The sequence below is a fragment of the Penicillium cinerascens genome (assembly GCF_028974065.1).
Source record: "Penicillium cinerascens strain IBT 15544 chromosome Unknown scaffold_4_segment0_segment1, whole genome shotgun sequence".
In the NCBI taxonomy this organism is placed as follows: Eukaryota; Fungi; Ascomycota; class Eurotiomycetes; order Eurotiales; family Aspergillaceae; genus Penicillium; species Penicillium cinerascens.
The window spans coordinates 1,880,269-1,896,052 of NW_026695298.1; the positions used below are offsets into that span (position 1 = coordinate 1,880,269).

The following is a 15,784-nucleotide window of genomic DNA, read 5'->3' on the forward strand; positions in this document are numbered from 1 at the left end:
TCCGAGTAAACACGGTAGGAAATTGTGATTTCAATTGGGATGATAAAAAGAGCAGGAGCCTTCGAGCCACCTTTTATGTGTCGGATCTTGCACTGTCGTCATCTTGGAAGGTCCAGCTTCGGCTGGAGCATTCGGTATTGCTTGTCTGGCCGTTCGCAAAGGAGGTTGCGCCGATAGCACACGTGCTTATCTAGTGCCAAAGCGAGATTATTTAACCTGAAAAGTGGTGTAGCTGATGCTGCAGCTAGCCACCGCTAAAGCTTAGCGTCGAGAGCTTCATCCACTTATAGTCGCGCAACGGGATCGATTGGATTGTCAAGATGATCGGATTCTTGCATGATGACGCGTGTCTTGCTGGGCATGGGTACTGTCTGGCCAGCTCACATCGACAAGGTATCCACAGCCGGTTTCATAGTGGCGTAGGAGATGTCGAGTGGCCTCGATGAAGATGGCCGGGTGGCGTGGGCGTGGCAACACAAGCCGCTATGCAAGCCCCGCATAAGGCCCCAACTGCCGGACGTGCATTTGAAGCCGAAGTACTGTACTTTGATTGATCCCGTGCAAATACCCAGTTTAACTAGATTTCTATACCAAATTAAATAACCACGAAACGGCTTTTTGCTCAATTCCTCAAACACAGCTCTCAATAGAAAATCCGTTGAAAGTCTGAATTGCGTCTTGACAATGGGAAACCGATGCAGAACGCAACAGAGATACCAATCAGTCAATCTTCAAGCCTTCAAGCCCACAAAATATTGAGTTTAGCCCATTTAGACTCGGGCTCCTCCGGTGGATCGGGGTTGTTCTCCGCAATCTGCACGAATCGAGCAACGGGCGACTCATCCAAAGAAACAGTCTTAGTTCGGAACCACAACTTATACCCGAAGTACAGACCGGCGAAGATTGCAATGTCATGGTAGGAAGAAATAAATGTTTCGGTAGACCAGCTATTGTATGGAAATTAGATCAACGAATACCTGGCAAGACTCATTGGGGAGCATACTGGCCATGAATAAAAGTGGTGTAGCCACCCGTAAGCAAAATGATAACCAGTGAGATCAAGGTCATCCACGCCGCATAAGGCTGAAGCGGTGCAGCCCACGGTAACCTGCTACGCGAGATACCCTGCTTCTTCAGGGCATAGTAGAAGCGTAGATAGGTAGTGCAAATCACAAGCCAGCTCATAATTTGGGCGCAGGCAACGAGGTCTTGCAGCCAGGTGAATACAGCCTCGGCCGTAGAACTGAGAGACATGTAACCCAGTGCCATCCACACTCCAATTGCAACAACGCCCATATACGGGACACCCCAGCGGTTCGTGCGTGCGAGGAATTTCGGGGCTTGGCCTTCGCGGGCTAGACCGTAGAGGATTCTGGATCCACCGAGGAGTGCTGCAAGTCACTTAGTTGAGGGGTCAAATACGAGCAGATGAGAACGAACTGGAATTCCCTGAGCTCCAGGCACTGCTAAGCACGATGGCATTGATAATATGGGGCACCACCTTGACTCCTGCGCGCTGCGCAGCAATAAGGAATGGAGACTGGGCGGCGGTGCCTGTGCTTCTCAATAACATGGGATCATTTGAAGGAACCAGCAGGGTGATCATGAAGATGGAGATGACTGGACCATGGTTAGATCTTGGAGTGCACTATGATGGAGGTAAGACAAACCGTAGAAGAGCAAAACTCGGACAAACACTCGCTTTGCAGCTTTTGGAATATTCCGTCGTGGGGCGTATGTCTCTGCCGCAGCCATCGAAATGGTCTCTACCGAGGAGTAGGCATATGCTGCATTAATAAACACGGTCCAGAATCCCATGAACTGACCCAATGATCCCGGGACCTTTAAATACTGCACGAATGGTCCGGGGTTATTCCAGTATCGAAAACCAATCGATTCATGATTAGGGCCACCACCGCAGGTGATCACAAGACCCTATCAGGATTTAGCCAAATGCAACTAGGAAGACCAAGGGAGGTGTCATTTTTACCATGATATTCATACCCACAATAAGGCAAACTTTTAAAATTGCAAGTGTGAACTCGATTTCACCGTAAACACAGACCAAAAAGATGTTAGTTGCGAACAGAATCGCGCTAAAGACAGTGACCCAGATTGCATTATTCAACGTAATCCAGAACTGTATGATCACCGATGCTGCGGATATCTCTGCAGGGATGGAGATGAGGTACTGATACGTAACATTCCATCCTTGCGCGAAGGAGAATGCCGGATCCACAAAATAAGCAGCGGGCCGAATGACACCTCCGCTAAGAGGAACGAGTGCGCTCAGCTCTCCAATAGATAGTGTGACACCGGAGATCAGTATCCCCATGATCGTATACCCCATGAAAATACCCGCCGGTCCTGCATTAGCGAGCGCTCGACCTGAGCCAAGGAACAGTCCCGTACCGATGGTGCCTGCGAGTGCGATCATTTGGATGTGACGTTGTTTGAGACCCTGTCTGAATTGATGCAGTGTTAGTGATGATCTCAGCAACCAGTGTATTAACTTGAAGCATACCGCAATTCCTGCACCTCTGCGAGCTCTGGAGCCCCCGCTCCATCGGGGTCTTTGAGGTTATTCCCCTTTTCAGCATCGTAGTGGTCCACTTGAGGGGTGGTTGATAATGTGTTTTCAATCCCATCTGGAAATTCCGTCGCCGACCGCACCATCATGGAGAGATGGAGAATACAACTTGACAGAGAAGGATTTCCTTATTGACGAGCTATTTGTTTACTCCTCATTTACCCCGACGATCACGGTAGGAGACCGACCAAGAAGATAGATGAAATCACAAGTAGCATGGGGACCGTTGCAACACTCCTAACGCATCATGCACGGTGGGGTTACGAACGGCCAGTTGCACCCGGTTTAGGCAATGTTACTTCTGTTATCTAGCTAGGACCATTTCGTAGGACCGTGCCTCATCAAAAACCCCCGGTGGTTCCCGCAGACCTAGAATTGCTATTTGCGGAGAGGGGGCTTGACCCCGGATTTGGAGGATCCGAGGAATTATTTATCACCTGAAAAAACCTGCACATCCCAGCAACCAGGATTGTAGAGATTAGAGTTGCGGCACTTGTTACTAGACCGATCTTTGCCATGTGGTCGAGCTCGTAGAGCCCCTGGGTGTTAGGCTGTACCTGTGTGCCCGCCCCCGCTTCAAAATCCTTCCTTCTTAGCCCCTCCAAACGAACGGAGATTACATCGCCATCACCTCATCAGCCCTTCTCTGCCTATCATGTCTAACGAATACGCCCTGGAGCGCACCCACGGTCAAGAGAGGGTGATAATCCACGCCGCCGACCTATATCTCCTGGTATTCACCACGCTAAATCTGAAGGGAAGGCTATACGCTAACGCGACTGGCTGCTAGGAAAAATGGAAGGAAGATTCTACTATCTCGGACGAAGCCCAGCGCTCGGCAATCTTTGGCAAGTGGCTAGAGATTGGCTCGCGTGGCCGCATGGTAGTCTATCTGATTCGCTCCCCATCAATTATTAATGACTCATAATAACTAAATTGCAGCCCTATGATGACCGACTAGAGGAGATGTGGAGGGGCGATGAGGATATTACAGAGGACGAGAAGGACTTACTCTCTCGTGTCCGGAATCCGGTAGATCGGCAGGGGGTCAGCTATACACGTCTTGTCCGCACTTTCTACGGCGACCACTCAGAAATAGCCTTTCCCGAGCTAATCAGCCAAGGCGAGTACGATGGGACGGTCTTCGATAATGCCGCGCTATACGACGCGGGTTCGGACGACGGCCTACAGTCGCTGCGCGATATCCTAACCCGTATCCCGCAGATCCTTGAAGCGAAGGCAATTTCTGCCCTTGAATACGAACGTGAAGTGCGGGAAACCCTAGAGACGGCCAAAGAAAAGGATATAGACGATGTTGAATTTCATGTGGAGATGGCTCACCAGGCGGCCAGATGGTGCCACGTGCTCATCTACGATAAAGAGGCTTATGATAGCCCAGGGCATATACTGGTGGTGTATCTCGACGATCGTGGCAGGGTCCTACGTTACTCTCGGCTAGACGGGACCGAGGACTTGCAGGCCATCGATGGTATGTTGTTATCGGGTCAGGATATCATGCATGGGTGGTGGGAGGATGGCTGCTACGGCGAGGACTGGGAGCCTCAGCAACTCGCTAAGCGATGGGGCGAGGTTGCACACGAACCCTCTGAGGGTGGCGTTAGCGAGAGTGCAACCTTTGAGGAACAGTCCAACTAAGCAATCGAGGTCCGATCTAGCCGGAAAGTCAAGGCAAAAACAAATTTCTTTCCGGTACATTCGATGCCCGGGCTAATTACACGTTCGAGGGCCAAGTAAGCTCTAGTGCCTCAATAGGCTAGTCACCGTGGTCTCGTGAATGTTCAATCGGAACATTTGAAGACACCGAATAAATGGAATCCTAATTTAGATTTCACAATTTAGCGCAAAGGAAGCAATAAAACAAGAGGAGTCGGATACTACTAATGAGGGCATAAATGTATTTCCCAGCTACATCGTGAGAGGGGCACTCCATGGCAGTCTGTCAAAGCAGACGAGTCGAGACAGCAGAGGGAATCACCTAATCGCGCTCACCACATCAGATCATCTAGTAGGAGTAAATGATTTACCTCACAGTATCGGATTTATCTATCCTAATTAGAGAAAGCGCGCCGAACGTATGCATTTGAGGATCGCCGCGGGTCGCTAAGGGGTCACCCTTAACAAAGGGACAGAAGCTGGGCTAATGAGGCGTGCATTAGGACTGTTACCATATATTACAAGCAACGATATGTTTTGGCATAACATGGATGTTTTTGTCGATTCAAGATTGATAATAAGTATGCAGGGCATATCAAATGCTTATACCGATCTATCATGCTTTAGAGCGCGCTTTTCGTGTCCAGCCAGTTTGGAATTTGTTCAGCTCAAACCGAGGGAACACATGCGCCTCTGTGTTGAAAACAACGTCCGTAAGCGGGAGATAGTTCCTAGGGGAGAAAAGGAGGTACAAGTACTTCAAAGTTTCGGCCTGTGCATATGTTACTCGATTCAGTCCATACTCAGATGTAAAGAGGAAAAGTCGGGTTCTTACCAGCCAGAAACTCTCCATGTTGTCGCGTGGTGGTGAAGGAATCTTGGTGACATCGTTCAAAGAAGAGTAACCCTCGCCATCGGGAGCGAGCGTGTGCTCCTTGAATGATTTGAAAATCTCCCATCCCCTTTTCCGATAGACAGGGTCTCCCGTAACCCGGAACAACAAGAAGAGGCTCTCCACAGTTTCCGGGCGCTGTAGGTTATGCGAATCCAGGGGCTTGATTTTGAAATCCTTTTTCCAAGATTCCAAATCATCGCTGCTTTTCTCCCGTGATCTTGACCCAGGATTGGGTTGGAGATCAGCATCGTCGACTCTCAACCAGGCAATTTCGGGCGACAGGCCTGTTTTCGTCACCGCATACATTGCCCAGCAAGTTTTCGTGAGCTCTCTCGCAAGCTTCATCTGCTCTTCTTTTCGAGCATTCCAGGTGGGGAGCTTGCGTGCCTCGGCCTCGGCTCTTCCCTCGGTTGCGGCGATTGCAATTGAGCCTGGTAGGAAGCAAACGAGGTGGTCCATTTTGGGAGACAACTTCCCACCGATACCCCTTGGTAGCTCGGCAATGAATTGAAGATTGGAGTATTTAGTGGTTGTAACTAGGTGTTTTTGGATACCTGCCAGAGCCTCCTCCCACATTTCGCTGTAGATCGGCTCTTGTCCTCGGGTTTGCAAATATTGCTTTGCTAGGTACTCTATATTTTGTTAGCCACACTCTCCTTAAATAGTACAAAAGTAGAGAGAGTTACCATAGTAAGAGTCGCCGCGGCTTCCTAGGCGGATCTCTCTAGAGCGAAAGTTTCCGGTATCAGGACTCACGAAGATGGGCAACAAGCCATCTGGCCTGCGGTGAGCATCCACAACCTTTATAACGTTTTCAGCCTTTTGCCAGTAGACCTCATTGCCCGTGAGATTAGCAAGGTATTTCATCTCTAACTGAAGCGTTGTGGCTTCAGCTGTTGACGACGCTCCGTTGTCCGTGTGAGATCGAAGGCCTTCTCGGGTGCCGATGTTCACGCTGGAGTATGGGATCCCGGATCTAGACTCGTAAGCACTTAGAAGACGATCTCCTAGATCGACAGCCTTTTCGAGGTAAACAGAGTCACGACGGGATGAAATATCGGGGAGCTGAGTCGATAAGTAGTGTGCAGACAGTAGCCCACCCAGCATGCGAATGGTCGTTTCAAAAGTATTGACATCTTGATCCTGGTCGTAGGTCAAGTCCCGCTCGAGCCATTCCCGAGCATCGGAGAGTTGAGAAGTTAGGTTCATGATCATCAGCGTGTCTAGACTGTCGACAATGATCCACCCGAGTCCACTTGGGCTCATTTGCTCCCCTGTTTTGGAGATGGGGTGAAAGATATCTTTCCCTAAATTCAAATGTCAGCTTTGGAATATTAAATTATTTGGCTTTTGCTGTAGTGTGTAGGCACTCTACCAATTTGGAGGACATGCGAAAGAAAAGAGCCTGAACTTACCCCAGGCGTATTTAGAGTACGCATCCCAGCTTTCTACAAACACATCCTTGACTTCTTCTCGATGCCCCTCCCAATAGCTATCTCGGTTCATGGGTCGGACATAATCCAGTGCAAACTCAACAATCGGGTCACTCATGAAGAGCCCCGCCGACAAGGCCAAGACACCGATCAACGCCGACATGAGAACCCATTGCGGGCCAAGCCAGGTTTGTCGCGGACCCTCGGGTCTTTTTGAGGTGATTTTTCGCGGGCGCCCAAGCTCTTCAGGGCCCCAGAAAGGCATCATTGTGGGTGGAAAGAAGAAGTCGACATCGAACGTGTCCACAACGGATATTCCTTGACGTGCCGTACACAGGCGGGGACAGCCGCGCTTCAAGTGGAGCCCGGCACAGCTAGTCCATTCGCGACTTTCTACAGTTATAATTTTTGCGTTTGATAAGTTACTGTAAACAACCTTCCAAAAGGCCGTTACGTAGCTTTTGTGACATAAACGCGTCTTGTAAATTCACCCATCCAGACAAAACAGCGACCAGGCGACCCGAGAGAAATCAAGCAAGAAAAAGAAGCTTGAGCAAGTAAGACAAAGCACGAACCGTCGCCCGTTCTTTTGGTGGTCGCTGTACTGGCTCTGGGTCTGGCCTCTCAATCGATGGGATCACGCCAACACCTAATCCGCATCGACAGCATCGTTCGGGGTCCTTTCGAGTTCAAGAATTTAGGCAGGCACCATGCGTGTGGTGCGCTTTTGCACGGAAGAAGGGGTGACGATTGGCGACGTTGGAACCGACGGTTGGGAGGATCCTCAAATATCCAATTGATCGTAGCTAGGTAATCGATCACTGAATAAGGCATTCTCAAGTATCCGAACTGTGGTTCGCACATTGATGACTGCCGAAGCCGGGGAACTCCACATCCATGCAAAGCATACTCTGCGTCATGCACTCCGCTTGAGATCATCGACCTTTCAGGTCGTCGCGACCCCCGTTATGGAACCGGACCGAATCAGATTACATTGTGCCTGGCACCGGTCGCGGGACCTAGATCGTAGCGTCACCGATGGCTTGGACTTCGAATCAGCTGGCGCCAATGGATCTCAGCTCTTGGCGATCCGCAGACCGATGAGGGGCAGCGGCTGAGATCTCTTCGTATTTCTCGAACATTGTCCCATTGAGCTCTCCTTCCAGTTTAGCTTCACGAAGCTTCCCCAAGCTTACATCGTCCACCATGGTAGTCAAGAAGTTGACCATCCGTAACAACACGGACACCCCGATCAACCTGAAGCGCCTTGAGCGCTTCCGGGCCCCGGGGCAAAGCATTGGAACCGATCACATCACCTCGCTGGCGAGAAACTTCACTCGGGTCCTGACCAACCAGACTCGCAGCGAGGCCCCAATCGCAACCCTCAGCCAGGCTGACAAGCCCTTCGATGAGCAGGCGGAGCTGGACATCCACATTGAGGCTTTCACCACCAAAGAAACGGACCTGGACTTCTTCAAAGAGTCCGAAAAGGAGCGCCTGCGCCTGGTGTTTGGAGCGGAGGGTGAAGAACACACTATCCAGGTGCCTATTCCCACCAGCGAGACAGCAACCATGAAGACTGTCGACAACCCCAAGCACCGCTTCACCGGCGTGTGGGTGAAGCCTGAGTCCTTCCTGGCGATATACTCGTCAGCCAATCTGCACGCCTGGATGCGTGAGCTGCGTGACGACACTCTCCTGTCTTCGCTCTCCATCCCCGGTACTCACAACTCGCCAACCTGTCACGTCGCCCCGCCTTCGGTGCGCTGCCAGGCCGTCAGCCCGCGGGAACAGCTACGGAACGGCGTGCGCTTCTTCGACATCCGTGTCCAGCCACAGTACCCGCAGGAGTTGAAGGAGGACCTGATTCTCGTCCACAGCGTATTCCCTGTTTCGCTGACCGGGACCAAATACTTCCGCGACCTGATGAATGAGGTCAACGATTTCCTGGACAAGAACCCGTCCGAGACGCTGATCATCTCTCTGAAGCGCGAGGGTCCCGGCGACGCAAAGGATGAGCAGCTCGCCCAAATCCTGCACAATCACTACGCCAAGGACGATAACCAGCGCTGGTGGACTCGTCCCAAGATCCCCACTCTGGGCGAGGCCCGCGGTAAGGTGATCCTGCTCCGTCGCTTCAACCTATCCGAGGACCTGAAGACGAAGCATGACGGTCATGGTTGGGGTCTCGATGGTTCCGCCTGGGCCGACAACACGGCCAATGCCAATTGCCCCAGCGGCCAGCTGTGCATCCAGGACTTCTACGAGGTGCAGGAGCCGACCAACATCGAGCAGAAGATCCAATACGTCAAGGACCACATCGACCGCGCCAGCAAGTCTCGCTATCCGTTCGGTGATCACCCGGGCCCGCACCCCTTTTTCATTAACTTCCTGAGTGCGAGCAACTTCTGGAAGACTAATACCTGGCCCGAGAAGATTGCGGCTAAGGTTAACCCTGCTGTTGTAAACTACATCTGTCGCCGTCATGAGAATGATGATGGTGATTCTTCCACTGGTATCTTGGTCACTGACTGGGTTGGTCTGGACGGTGACTGGGATCTTGTGCGTTGCATTGTCGGTATGAATGCTAAGCTGCGATTGCGACAAAACTAGATTTATGCGTGCTGTCTATTGGGAGGTCCTGTGATTTAATCCAATCAGTTTATAGATATATATGCATTTCAAATGGCGCCATGCCTTGCATTTGAACTTCAAATTTCCCTTCTTGATGACATATTGATATTCTTGATAGCCCGTGCATATTTATGAAGAAAGATTGCCTCCTGCATCATCAATTTATACTATGAAGAGTAGGTGGAACATCCCAGTGGACGCCTCAATCATGGCTCATATACTGCGAGACCTAGTTTTGCCGGCGATGATGATGGCATGATAGGCCAGATTTTGATGCTCGGTACAAAGTTCAGTCTATTTAGTAACTTTCAAGGAAATAAGAGACCTAGAATGAGATATCGATTCCCTTTTCAGATTGAGTATTGCAAATAATTTATTGCATGGTGTACAGCCTATACAAAAACAAAGCTTGGGTCCCTTGGGATGCAAAAAAAAACAATATGACCTATTATACAAGAATGAGTGGGCGGCCATGCCCAGTCTAGGACGATTCGCTCTTCTCGCCCTCGCCCTTCTGCTCGTCCTCCAAAACACTTCTTCGGCTCTCCATGGTGAAGTAAAGGCTCTTACCGGCTCCCTCCAAAGTGTTGGTAACGCTGGAGCCCATACTCTGTAAAGCCATGACAAGCTGGGAGCGGAGGCCATCCATGCCACCCTCGATGCTGCCTACCCACTTGGTCTCGGCGATGTCGAACACCTTGCCGTCAACGCGAGCACCTAGTAGGTTCAGCTTCTGTAGACCGATCTGGACAACGGGGTCATGGTAGTCCGGGTTGCCCTTGCGAGTGGGTGCAGGGAATCCGGCTTCCTTGGGCGTGAGGATCGAGAGTGCCGCCTTCATATGTTCGGGGGAGACAGTGGGAATGGAGAGAATGGCCACAGGGCCAGTGAGGATCTCGGCAAGCTCGTGTTTGCCCTTCATGTTCTTCACCGCAATGTGAGCAGCGCGAGACAAGTCGTGGGTCAGGGAAGGGTCATCCCTGGAGCCAGAGACAGCAGGGATTTCGGCAGAAGTCTGAGTGACGGGGTCGACGGCGCTAGGGGGGTTGCCGGCAGCCAACGCGGCCTCGCTAGGTCGGAAGTATTCGACGATGCGCAGGGCCACCTCGAAAATGCTGTTTTGGACAGTTTGCAACTTGATGTAGGAAGCCAGTTCCGGAGATGTCCGACCCTCAGCGGCAATCTTCTCATCAACCTTCCGCAAGGCCTTGGTCAACTCTCGTCGAATGGCGGCCCATTCCGTGGACTTCAGGTTGTTGTGTTGGAAAAGCACCATGAGAGGGGAGGTGCGGAGGAGGGAGGTGTATTGCCGCAGAAGTTGGGACCGGCGATATTCAGGACTGCGATGCGATGGTGGCTGAGTGGGAGGAGTACGCGCAATTGGGGCTGGCGAGCGTGTCATTTGCTCAATTGGCGCAGCTGGTGTGATGGCCGCCGCAGCGGTGCTGGCAAGCCTGGCAATCCGAAGTTCATATGGGCATCGCAGGGCTTGTCGCCGGAGCGATGAGACGGGTACCCGCGGTGGCATTGCGGAAAGAATTGAGGGGGTGACGAGGAACAATGATGGAGCGGATCCTAGGAGACCTCGGAGGTTTGGAAGGGCAGTCCGGGAGATATTTTTTGGCGCCCAAAGAGGAAAAGTGCCAAGTTTAGCGGTGAACAAGATTCTGCCGGATGAGCATGAGGGGCCCTTTTGACTCATGCCGACAGCTTCCGTCTTTTGTTTCTTTTATACTCTCCATTGACCTTTTTCGAAGCTACTAGGAACACTTCGTTGTCTCCTCACACGGCATGGCTTCTTACGAGAAGCCCGAGGTTATCTCCATCTCACCTCTTCTCAAACGCCTGGCCTACCCCGCTACCGCGGACATTCAAGTCAGCGCAGAGGATATCGCTTCTGCCTTTGCTTTGATCTTTGAAGATCGTCTGTCAGATATTCAGACGGCAGCTTTGTTGACCCTTCTCCACTCCACCGGAAAGGACAAAGATGCTGCTGTGATTGCGAAATGCTCTCACCGGATGCGCGAGGCTGCTACTCATATCGATAAAGCTTCCCTGAAGAAAGCTGTCAAAGCCCGAGGAAAGCGCGAGGGTAAATACAACGGTGGACTGGTGAGAAAGCCTCTTTTTGTCCCATGTGTGTACTTAGACTAACCGCACTCGATTCCTAGTGCGACATTGTCGGAACTGGCGGAGACTCACATTCGACCTTCAATGTCTCGACTACTTCGTCAATTATTGCTTCGCCACTGTTGATGACCGCGAAGCATGGAAACCGCGCTCAAACTTCTTTCTCTGGATCCGCCGACGTCCTCAATGCCGTTCAACCCATTCCTCCCAACATTTCCGCCGTGAACGCATCCAACGTGGCCAAAGTGTACGAGGAAACAAACTATGCATTCCTTTTCGCGCCAAACTTCCACCCCGGCATGATGTATGCCAATCCCGTTCGCCGCAGTCTTGGTCTCCGAACAATCTTCAACTTGATGGGTCCTCTGGCAAACCCCGTTGAATGGGCCATTGAAGCGCGTCTTGTGGGTGTTGCTTACCAGAGCCTTGGTCCTGTCTTTGTTGAGGCCCTCAGACAGGCTGGTGCCAAGAAGGCGCTCGTTGTCTGCGGCGATGAGGACATGGATGAGATCAGCTGTGCTGGAAAGACCCACTGCTGGAGACTGTCTGAGTACCCCAATCCAGCGTACAAGGAGTCGGGTAATCAAGACGATGACTCAAGCGACGACGAGGAAAACCCTAAAACATTGGTCAAGCTCGATGTCTTCCAGCTTCATCCCTCTGACTTCGGTGTACCTACCCACCCACTCAGCGAGGTTTACGGACGCAAGATGCCCAAGGACAACGCGGCCAAGCTGATGAGCATTCTTCGGAATGAGCTGCCTCGTGACGACCCTATTCTGGAATTCGTTCTCATGAACGTTGCTGCTCTTCTGGTTACCTCCGGTATCTGCGAGGCGGATACCAGTAACATGGGTCCGGGTGATGATGGCCAGGTTATCACTGAGCGCGGCCCTGGTGGTGGCCGCTGGAAGGAAGGTCTGCGCCGGGCACGCTGGGCGATTGAAAGCGGCGCAGCCTTGAAAAGCTTCGAGCAGTTTATCGAGGTCACCAACAAGTTCGCATGATCTTATTGGATTATGCATATTGGAGTAGTTGATCTATCTCCATGAAGGGCTCGAGTGAAGAGGCATTACGTTGTGCAATTTCCGAGATATTATTTTCGAGTTGACTTCGATGTTGATGTACATTCATAATAATTCGCGGATATGAGTTTGAGTAGTGAACTCGCCCGTTGGGTATTGAGGTGAAATCAAAAAGCCGCTCGAAAGAGAAAGAGCCATGGTACCTAAGTTTCGCATACGCACTGGTCTCCTATACTCGTTGAGGCCTACCAGGCTAATAGCCTTGACCACAGCATCAAATCTCACGTATTGTACGTGTTCCATAAATCTTGTTCTGCATTTGTACTCCGAAAGCGCCGCTCGATGCATTGTTCGTGAGAACATAAAGGAAAATCAAAAGCAAAAGCCCAATTCCATCAACTCCTCCGCGTCCAGACTTTATCTGGACTGATATTTCCAGTCAACATTGCTTTCCTTCACCGAGCTTCGAACTGAACCATGCTGCACAAAGAGAATAAAATGTCAGTCAAGATGTCAAGCTATGAGAGCGGGGAAAGAGAAACTCACCGCTTGGTTCGCTCTTTGTACAGCACACGGTGACCGCAGTCCTTGCAGCGGATCTGGTCGCCGCGCTTCAGGGGAACGCGCGCGGAGCACTCGCCGCAGAGATAGACGACCGAGGGGCTGTCGACGGCCATGGAGTTGAACCCGCTGCCCTCATTGCCAAAGGCGTTCTGGGTGCCCATAGAGGGCACCTGGTAGGCTTCACGAGACATTTTGGTGTGTGAATGAATATGCGGTTTGCGCGAGGTCGGAGATGCGTTCGTCGGGGCGACAGAAATTCGGGGAGGGAGATGGACTGGTGACTGACTGGAATCGGCGAGATTCTATTCTTTTTCTTTCGCGGCGGCCGGAATTTTAGGTGCTCTGTGCTTACTAATCTCCACCCAGATGAGTCAGCAGGTGGCCGATATTTGGGGAGTAGAGCATCCAGCTATTTTCTCTCGGTCATGCCATCTGCTAGAAAAGCCTGGACTATACCTCAGGATCCTACGCAAAATGTAAACCGCGGAGATTCGTGTGCCTGCGACTAGGCAGAGTCATATGGGTCAATACAATTGGTCGCAGGCGCGGCAGCCTTGTAAAATCGCGGAGATTCGTGGTGTGCCTGCGACTACAGGTGGGCACAGTCATATGGGACAATACAACTGGTCGCAGGCGCAGCAGCCTACGCAAAACGTAAACCACTTACTCTGGCCGTGTCGCACGGAGTCCGGTTGTCCGGCCGGGCCGATTTTCGCTGAGAGTTTGACAGGGGCCTACTTCTTGATATAAATGCCAACCCGTAAGCCACCCACTCATAGCTGTTCCAAGTTTGCGAATATCTGCATTGTCGCAATGGCCAAGGCCCACGAACACCTCATTCAGTCCCTATGCGACCTCGAAATTCCAAAGACCATCCGGCTTTCCCCGGACCGCTCAAGTGTCCTTTACTCAACTGAACTCACCTGGGGTCATCGTAAAGGGAAACACGCCGTCTCCACCCTCTGGCTGGCCTCCACCGGCTGTGCAGACTCTTCGCTGCAGCTCACCCCGGGCCTCTTTCGCGACCACGTCCCCACATGGAGCCCGGACGGAAAGGCGGTGGCGTTTGTGTCGGATCGTGCTGATGCCGGCGCCAAGTGGGCTATATATCTCTTACCATTGAAGCAGGGCGGGGAGGCGTACCCGATAACGCCGGTGAAGAACGCAAGTCAAATCGAAGCATTCGCCTTCTCACCTGATGGCACCCATATTGCGTTCCTCTCGGCCGACGAGGAGGTCCAATCTGCCTCGGCAGAAGACGGCGCCTACAAGGTGCGAGCTTGGGGTGAGGATTGGCGATTTTCGCGTCTGAGGGTCGTCGATTTGCGTACCAAGCAAGTCCGGTCTGCCAAGATCGACAGGCACGTAAACAGCGTCTGTTGGAGCCCGGATGGGACTCGCATTGGTTTCTCAAGTTGCCTATCGCCCGACACCGAAGAGTGTCACCTCACCGGGACGACCATCTCAGCTATTGACCTCGATCTTAGCTCCGTGGAAGAGCTGTGCCACTTTCCTGGAATGGTCGTTGACCTGACATGGGCCGCAGACGGGAATCTATACTTTTGCGCAGGTGTTCCCGCCGGCAAAATGTTCGCTGGCTTCGGCGTTTATCGTATTGACCCTACCACTGAAGTTCAGCAGGATAAGTGGGTGGGTTTTGGGGTAGAAGATGACTCCATCGGCCTCATCAAGGGCGGAAGTGGCGCAATTTTCGTCAATGTGCAACACCGGCTAGAGTCTCGCGTGTGCCTGCTCGACGGCACGGTGCTATACAGTAGGAAGGAGGAGCTCGAGGCATTCGACGCTGCAATAGATACTGACGGCAAGTATGTTCTTGCCGTCGCAACTTCGGACGTCAACCATCCCGCCGAGGTCTTCACTACATTCTCGTCCGATGGCGCGATGACGCGAATGTCGAATCACGGACAAGAGTTCGCAGGCCGTCGTTTCGGGACGTGCAACTTTTTGACGTGCACGTCAACAGACGGCGAGGTTGAGCTGGATGCCCTCTATTTGACCCCGGACGCTTCCTCAGTCGGCGACCACCGTCGCCCGGTGGCAACCGCAGTACTCATCCACGGCGGGCCCAACACTCGCCTCACCAACGCCTTCGACGCCTACTACTACATGCTTGCCCCGTATTTGCTGTCGCTCGGCTTCGGAATTTTGCTGCCGAACTATCGTGGAAGTAGCGGACGTGGGCAGACTTTCGCGTCCTACTCCATCGGTGGGCTTGGCGTGTATGACTATTCTGATGTGATAGCGCTCACGCAGTGCGCGATAGACCAGGGTTATGCGGACAAAGAAAGACTCCTAGTGGGTGGTTATAGCCAAGGCGGGTTTTTGACAAACCTTTGCAGTGTGCGTAATGGCTTGCACGACGGTGATTGGCGATTCCGAGCCGCCGTGTCTGGCTCCAGCATCTGCGACATCGATGCCATGGCCTTGACCTCTGACCTCGGTTCCTCTTTCGAGCCTCAACTTTCGCGCGACGGTGTAGCCTGGAATATGGACTGCGACGATACACGCAATCGTGCTGCGAGCGCCTTGTGGGGATTCAAAGACGCTGCACGGCGAGCCCGTCTTGAGAACGCTACTGTTGTGCCACCAATGCTGATTTTACACGGCGAGGCGGACGCTCGGTGCCACGTGTCGCAGGCATGGGGCTTGCGTCGCGCGCTACGTAGCTACGGCTTGCCCTTCGAACTAGTCATTTACCCCTCCCAGGGACATATGTTTGAGGAGCAGAAGTGTGTGGTAGATATGGCGCTCAGGATTAGCCGGTGGTGCCAGAAATACATCGGTGGTGCATAATCATAAAGCATTTAGCACTATAAGC

The 15,784-nt window shown here is 52.2% G+C and overlaps 8 protein-coding genes across 8 annotated transcripts; 4 read left to right on the plus strand and 4 right to left on the minus strand.

Moving 5' to 3' along the window:
- Positions 1 to 739: 739 nt before the first annotated feature.
- On the minus strand, positions 740 to 2,676 carry N7498_009800 (amino acid permease; the record flags this gene model as incomplete). The annotated part of the gene is made up of 6 exons (XM_058456856.1): positions 740 to 947; positions 1,004 to 1,391; positions 1,441 to 1,620; positions 1,671 to 1,935; positions 1,991 to 2,465; positions 2,525 to 2,676. The coding sequence occupies 6 exons, from the start codon at positions 2,674 to 2,676 to the stop codon at positions 740 to 742; spliced, it is 1,668 nt and encodes a 555-aa protein (XP_058303755.1).
- Positions 2,677 to 3,245: 569 nt separating this feature from the next.
- Positions 3,246 to 4,246, plus strand: N7498_009801 (uncharacterized protein; the record flags this gene model as incomplete). The annotated part of the gene is made up of 3 exons (XM_058456857.1): positions 3,246 to 3,323; positions 3,381 to 3,473; positions 3,533 to 4,246. The coding sequence occupies 3 exons, from the start codon at positions 3,246 to 3,248 to the stop codon at positions 4,244 to 4,246; spliced, it is 885 nt and encodes a 294-aa protein (XP_058303756.1).
- A 634-nt stretch (positions 4,247 to 4,880) lies between these two features.
- N7498_009802 (glycoside hydrolase family 47 protein) lies at positions 4,881 to 6,860 on the minus strand (the record flags this gene model as incomplete). The annotated part of the gene is made up of 4 exons (XM_058456858.1): positions 4,881 to 5,036; positions 5,100 to 5,791; positions 5,846 to 6,466; positions 6,575 to 6,860. The coding sequence occupies 4 exons, from the start codon at positions 6,858 to 6,860 to the stop codon at positions 4,881 to 4,883; spliced, it is 1,755 nt and encodes a 584-aa protein (XP_058303757.1).
- Positions 6,861 to 7,798: 938 nt separating this feature from the next.
- On the plus strand, positions 7,799 to 9,205 carry N7498_009803 (phosphatidylinositol-specific phospholipase C; the record flags this gene model as incomplete). The annotated part of the gene is made up of 1 exon (XM_058456859.1): positions 7,799 to 9,205. The coding sequence occupies one exon, from the start codon at positions 7,799 to 7,801 to the stop codon at positions 9,203 to 9,205; it is 1,407 nt and encodes a 468-aa protein (XP_058303758.1).
- Positions 9,206 to 9,707: 502 nt separating this feature from the next.
- On the minus strand, positions 9,708 to 10,754 carry N7498_009804 (mitochondrial 54S ribosomal protein uL10m; the record flags this gene model as incomplete). Its single annotated transcript, XM_058456860.1, has 1 exon — positions 9,708 to 10,754. One exon carries the CDS (start codon positions 10,752 to 10,754, stop codon positions 9,708 to 9,710), a length of 1,047 nt encoding a protein of 348 aa, XP_058303759.1.
- A 263-nt stretch (positions 10,755 to 11,017) lies between these two features.
- Positions 11,018 to 12,363, plus strand: N7498_009805 (anthranilate phosphoribosyltransferase; the record flags this gene model as incomplete). Its single annotated transcript, XM_058456861.1, has 2 exons — positions 11,018 to 11,338; positions 11,398 to 12,363. 2 exons carry the CDS (start codon positions 11,018 to 11,020, stop codon positions 12,361 to 12,363), a joined length of 1,287 nt encoding a protein of 428 aa, XP_058303760.1.
- Positions 12,364 to 12,836: 473 nt separating this feature from the next.
- N7498_009806 (Rpo12/RPC10 RNA polymerase subunit family protein) lies at positions 12,837 to 13,136 on the minus strand (the record flags this gene model as incomplete). The annotated part of the gene is made up of 2 exons (XM_058456862.1): positions 12,837 to 12,861; positions 12,928 to 13,136. 2 exons carry the CDS (start codon positions 13,134 to 13,136, stop codon positions 12,837 to 12,839), a joined length of 234 nt encoding a protein of 77 aa, XP_058303761.1.
- A 622-nt stretch (positions 13,137 to 13,758) lies between these two features.
- Positions 13,759 to 15,759, plus strand: N7498_009807 (S9 family peptidase; the record flags this gene model as incomplete). Its single annotated transcript, XM_058456863.1, has 1 exon — positions 13,759 to 15,759. One exon carries the CDS (start codon positions 13,759 to 13,761, stop codon positions 15,757 to 15,759), a length of 2,001 nt encoding a protein of 666 aa, XP_058303762.1.
- Between the last annotated feature and the right edge of the window lie 25 nt (positions 15,760 to 15,784).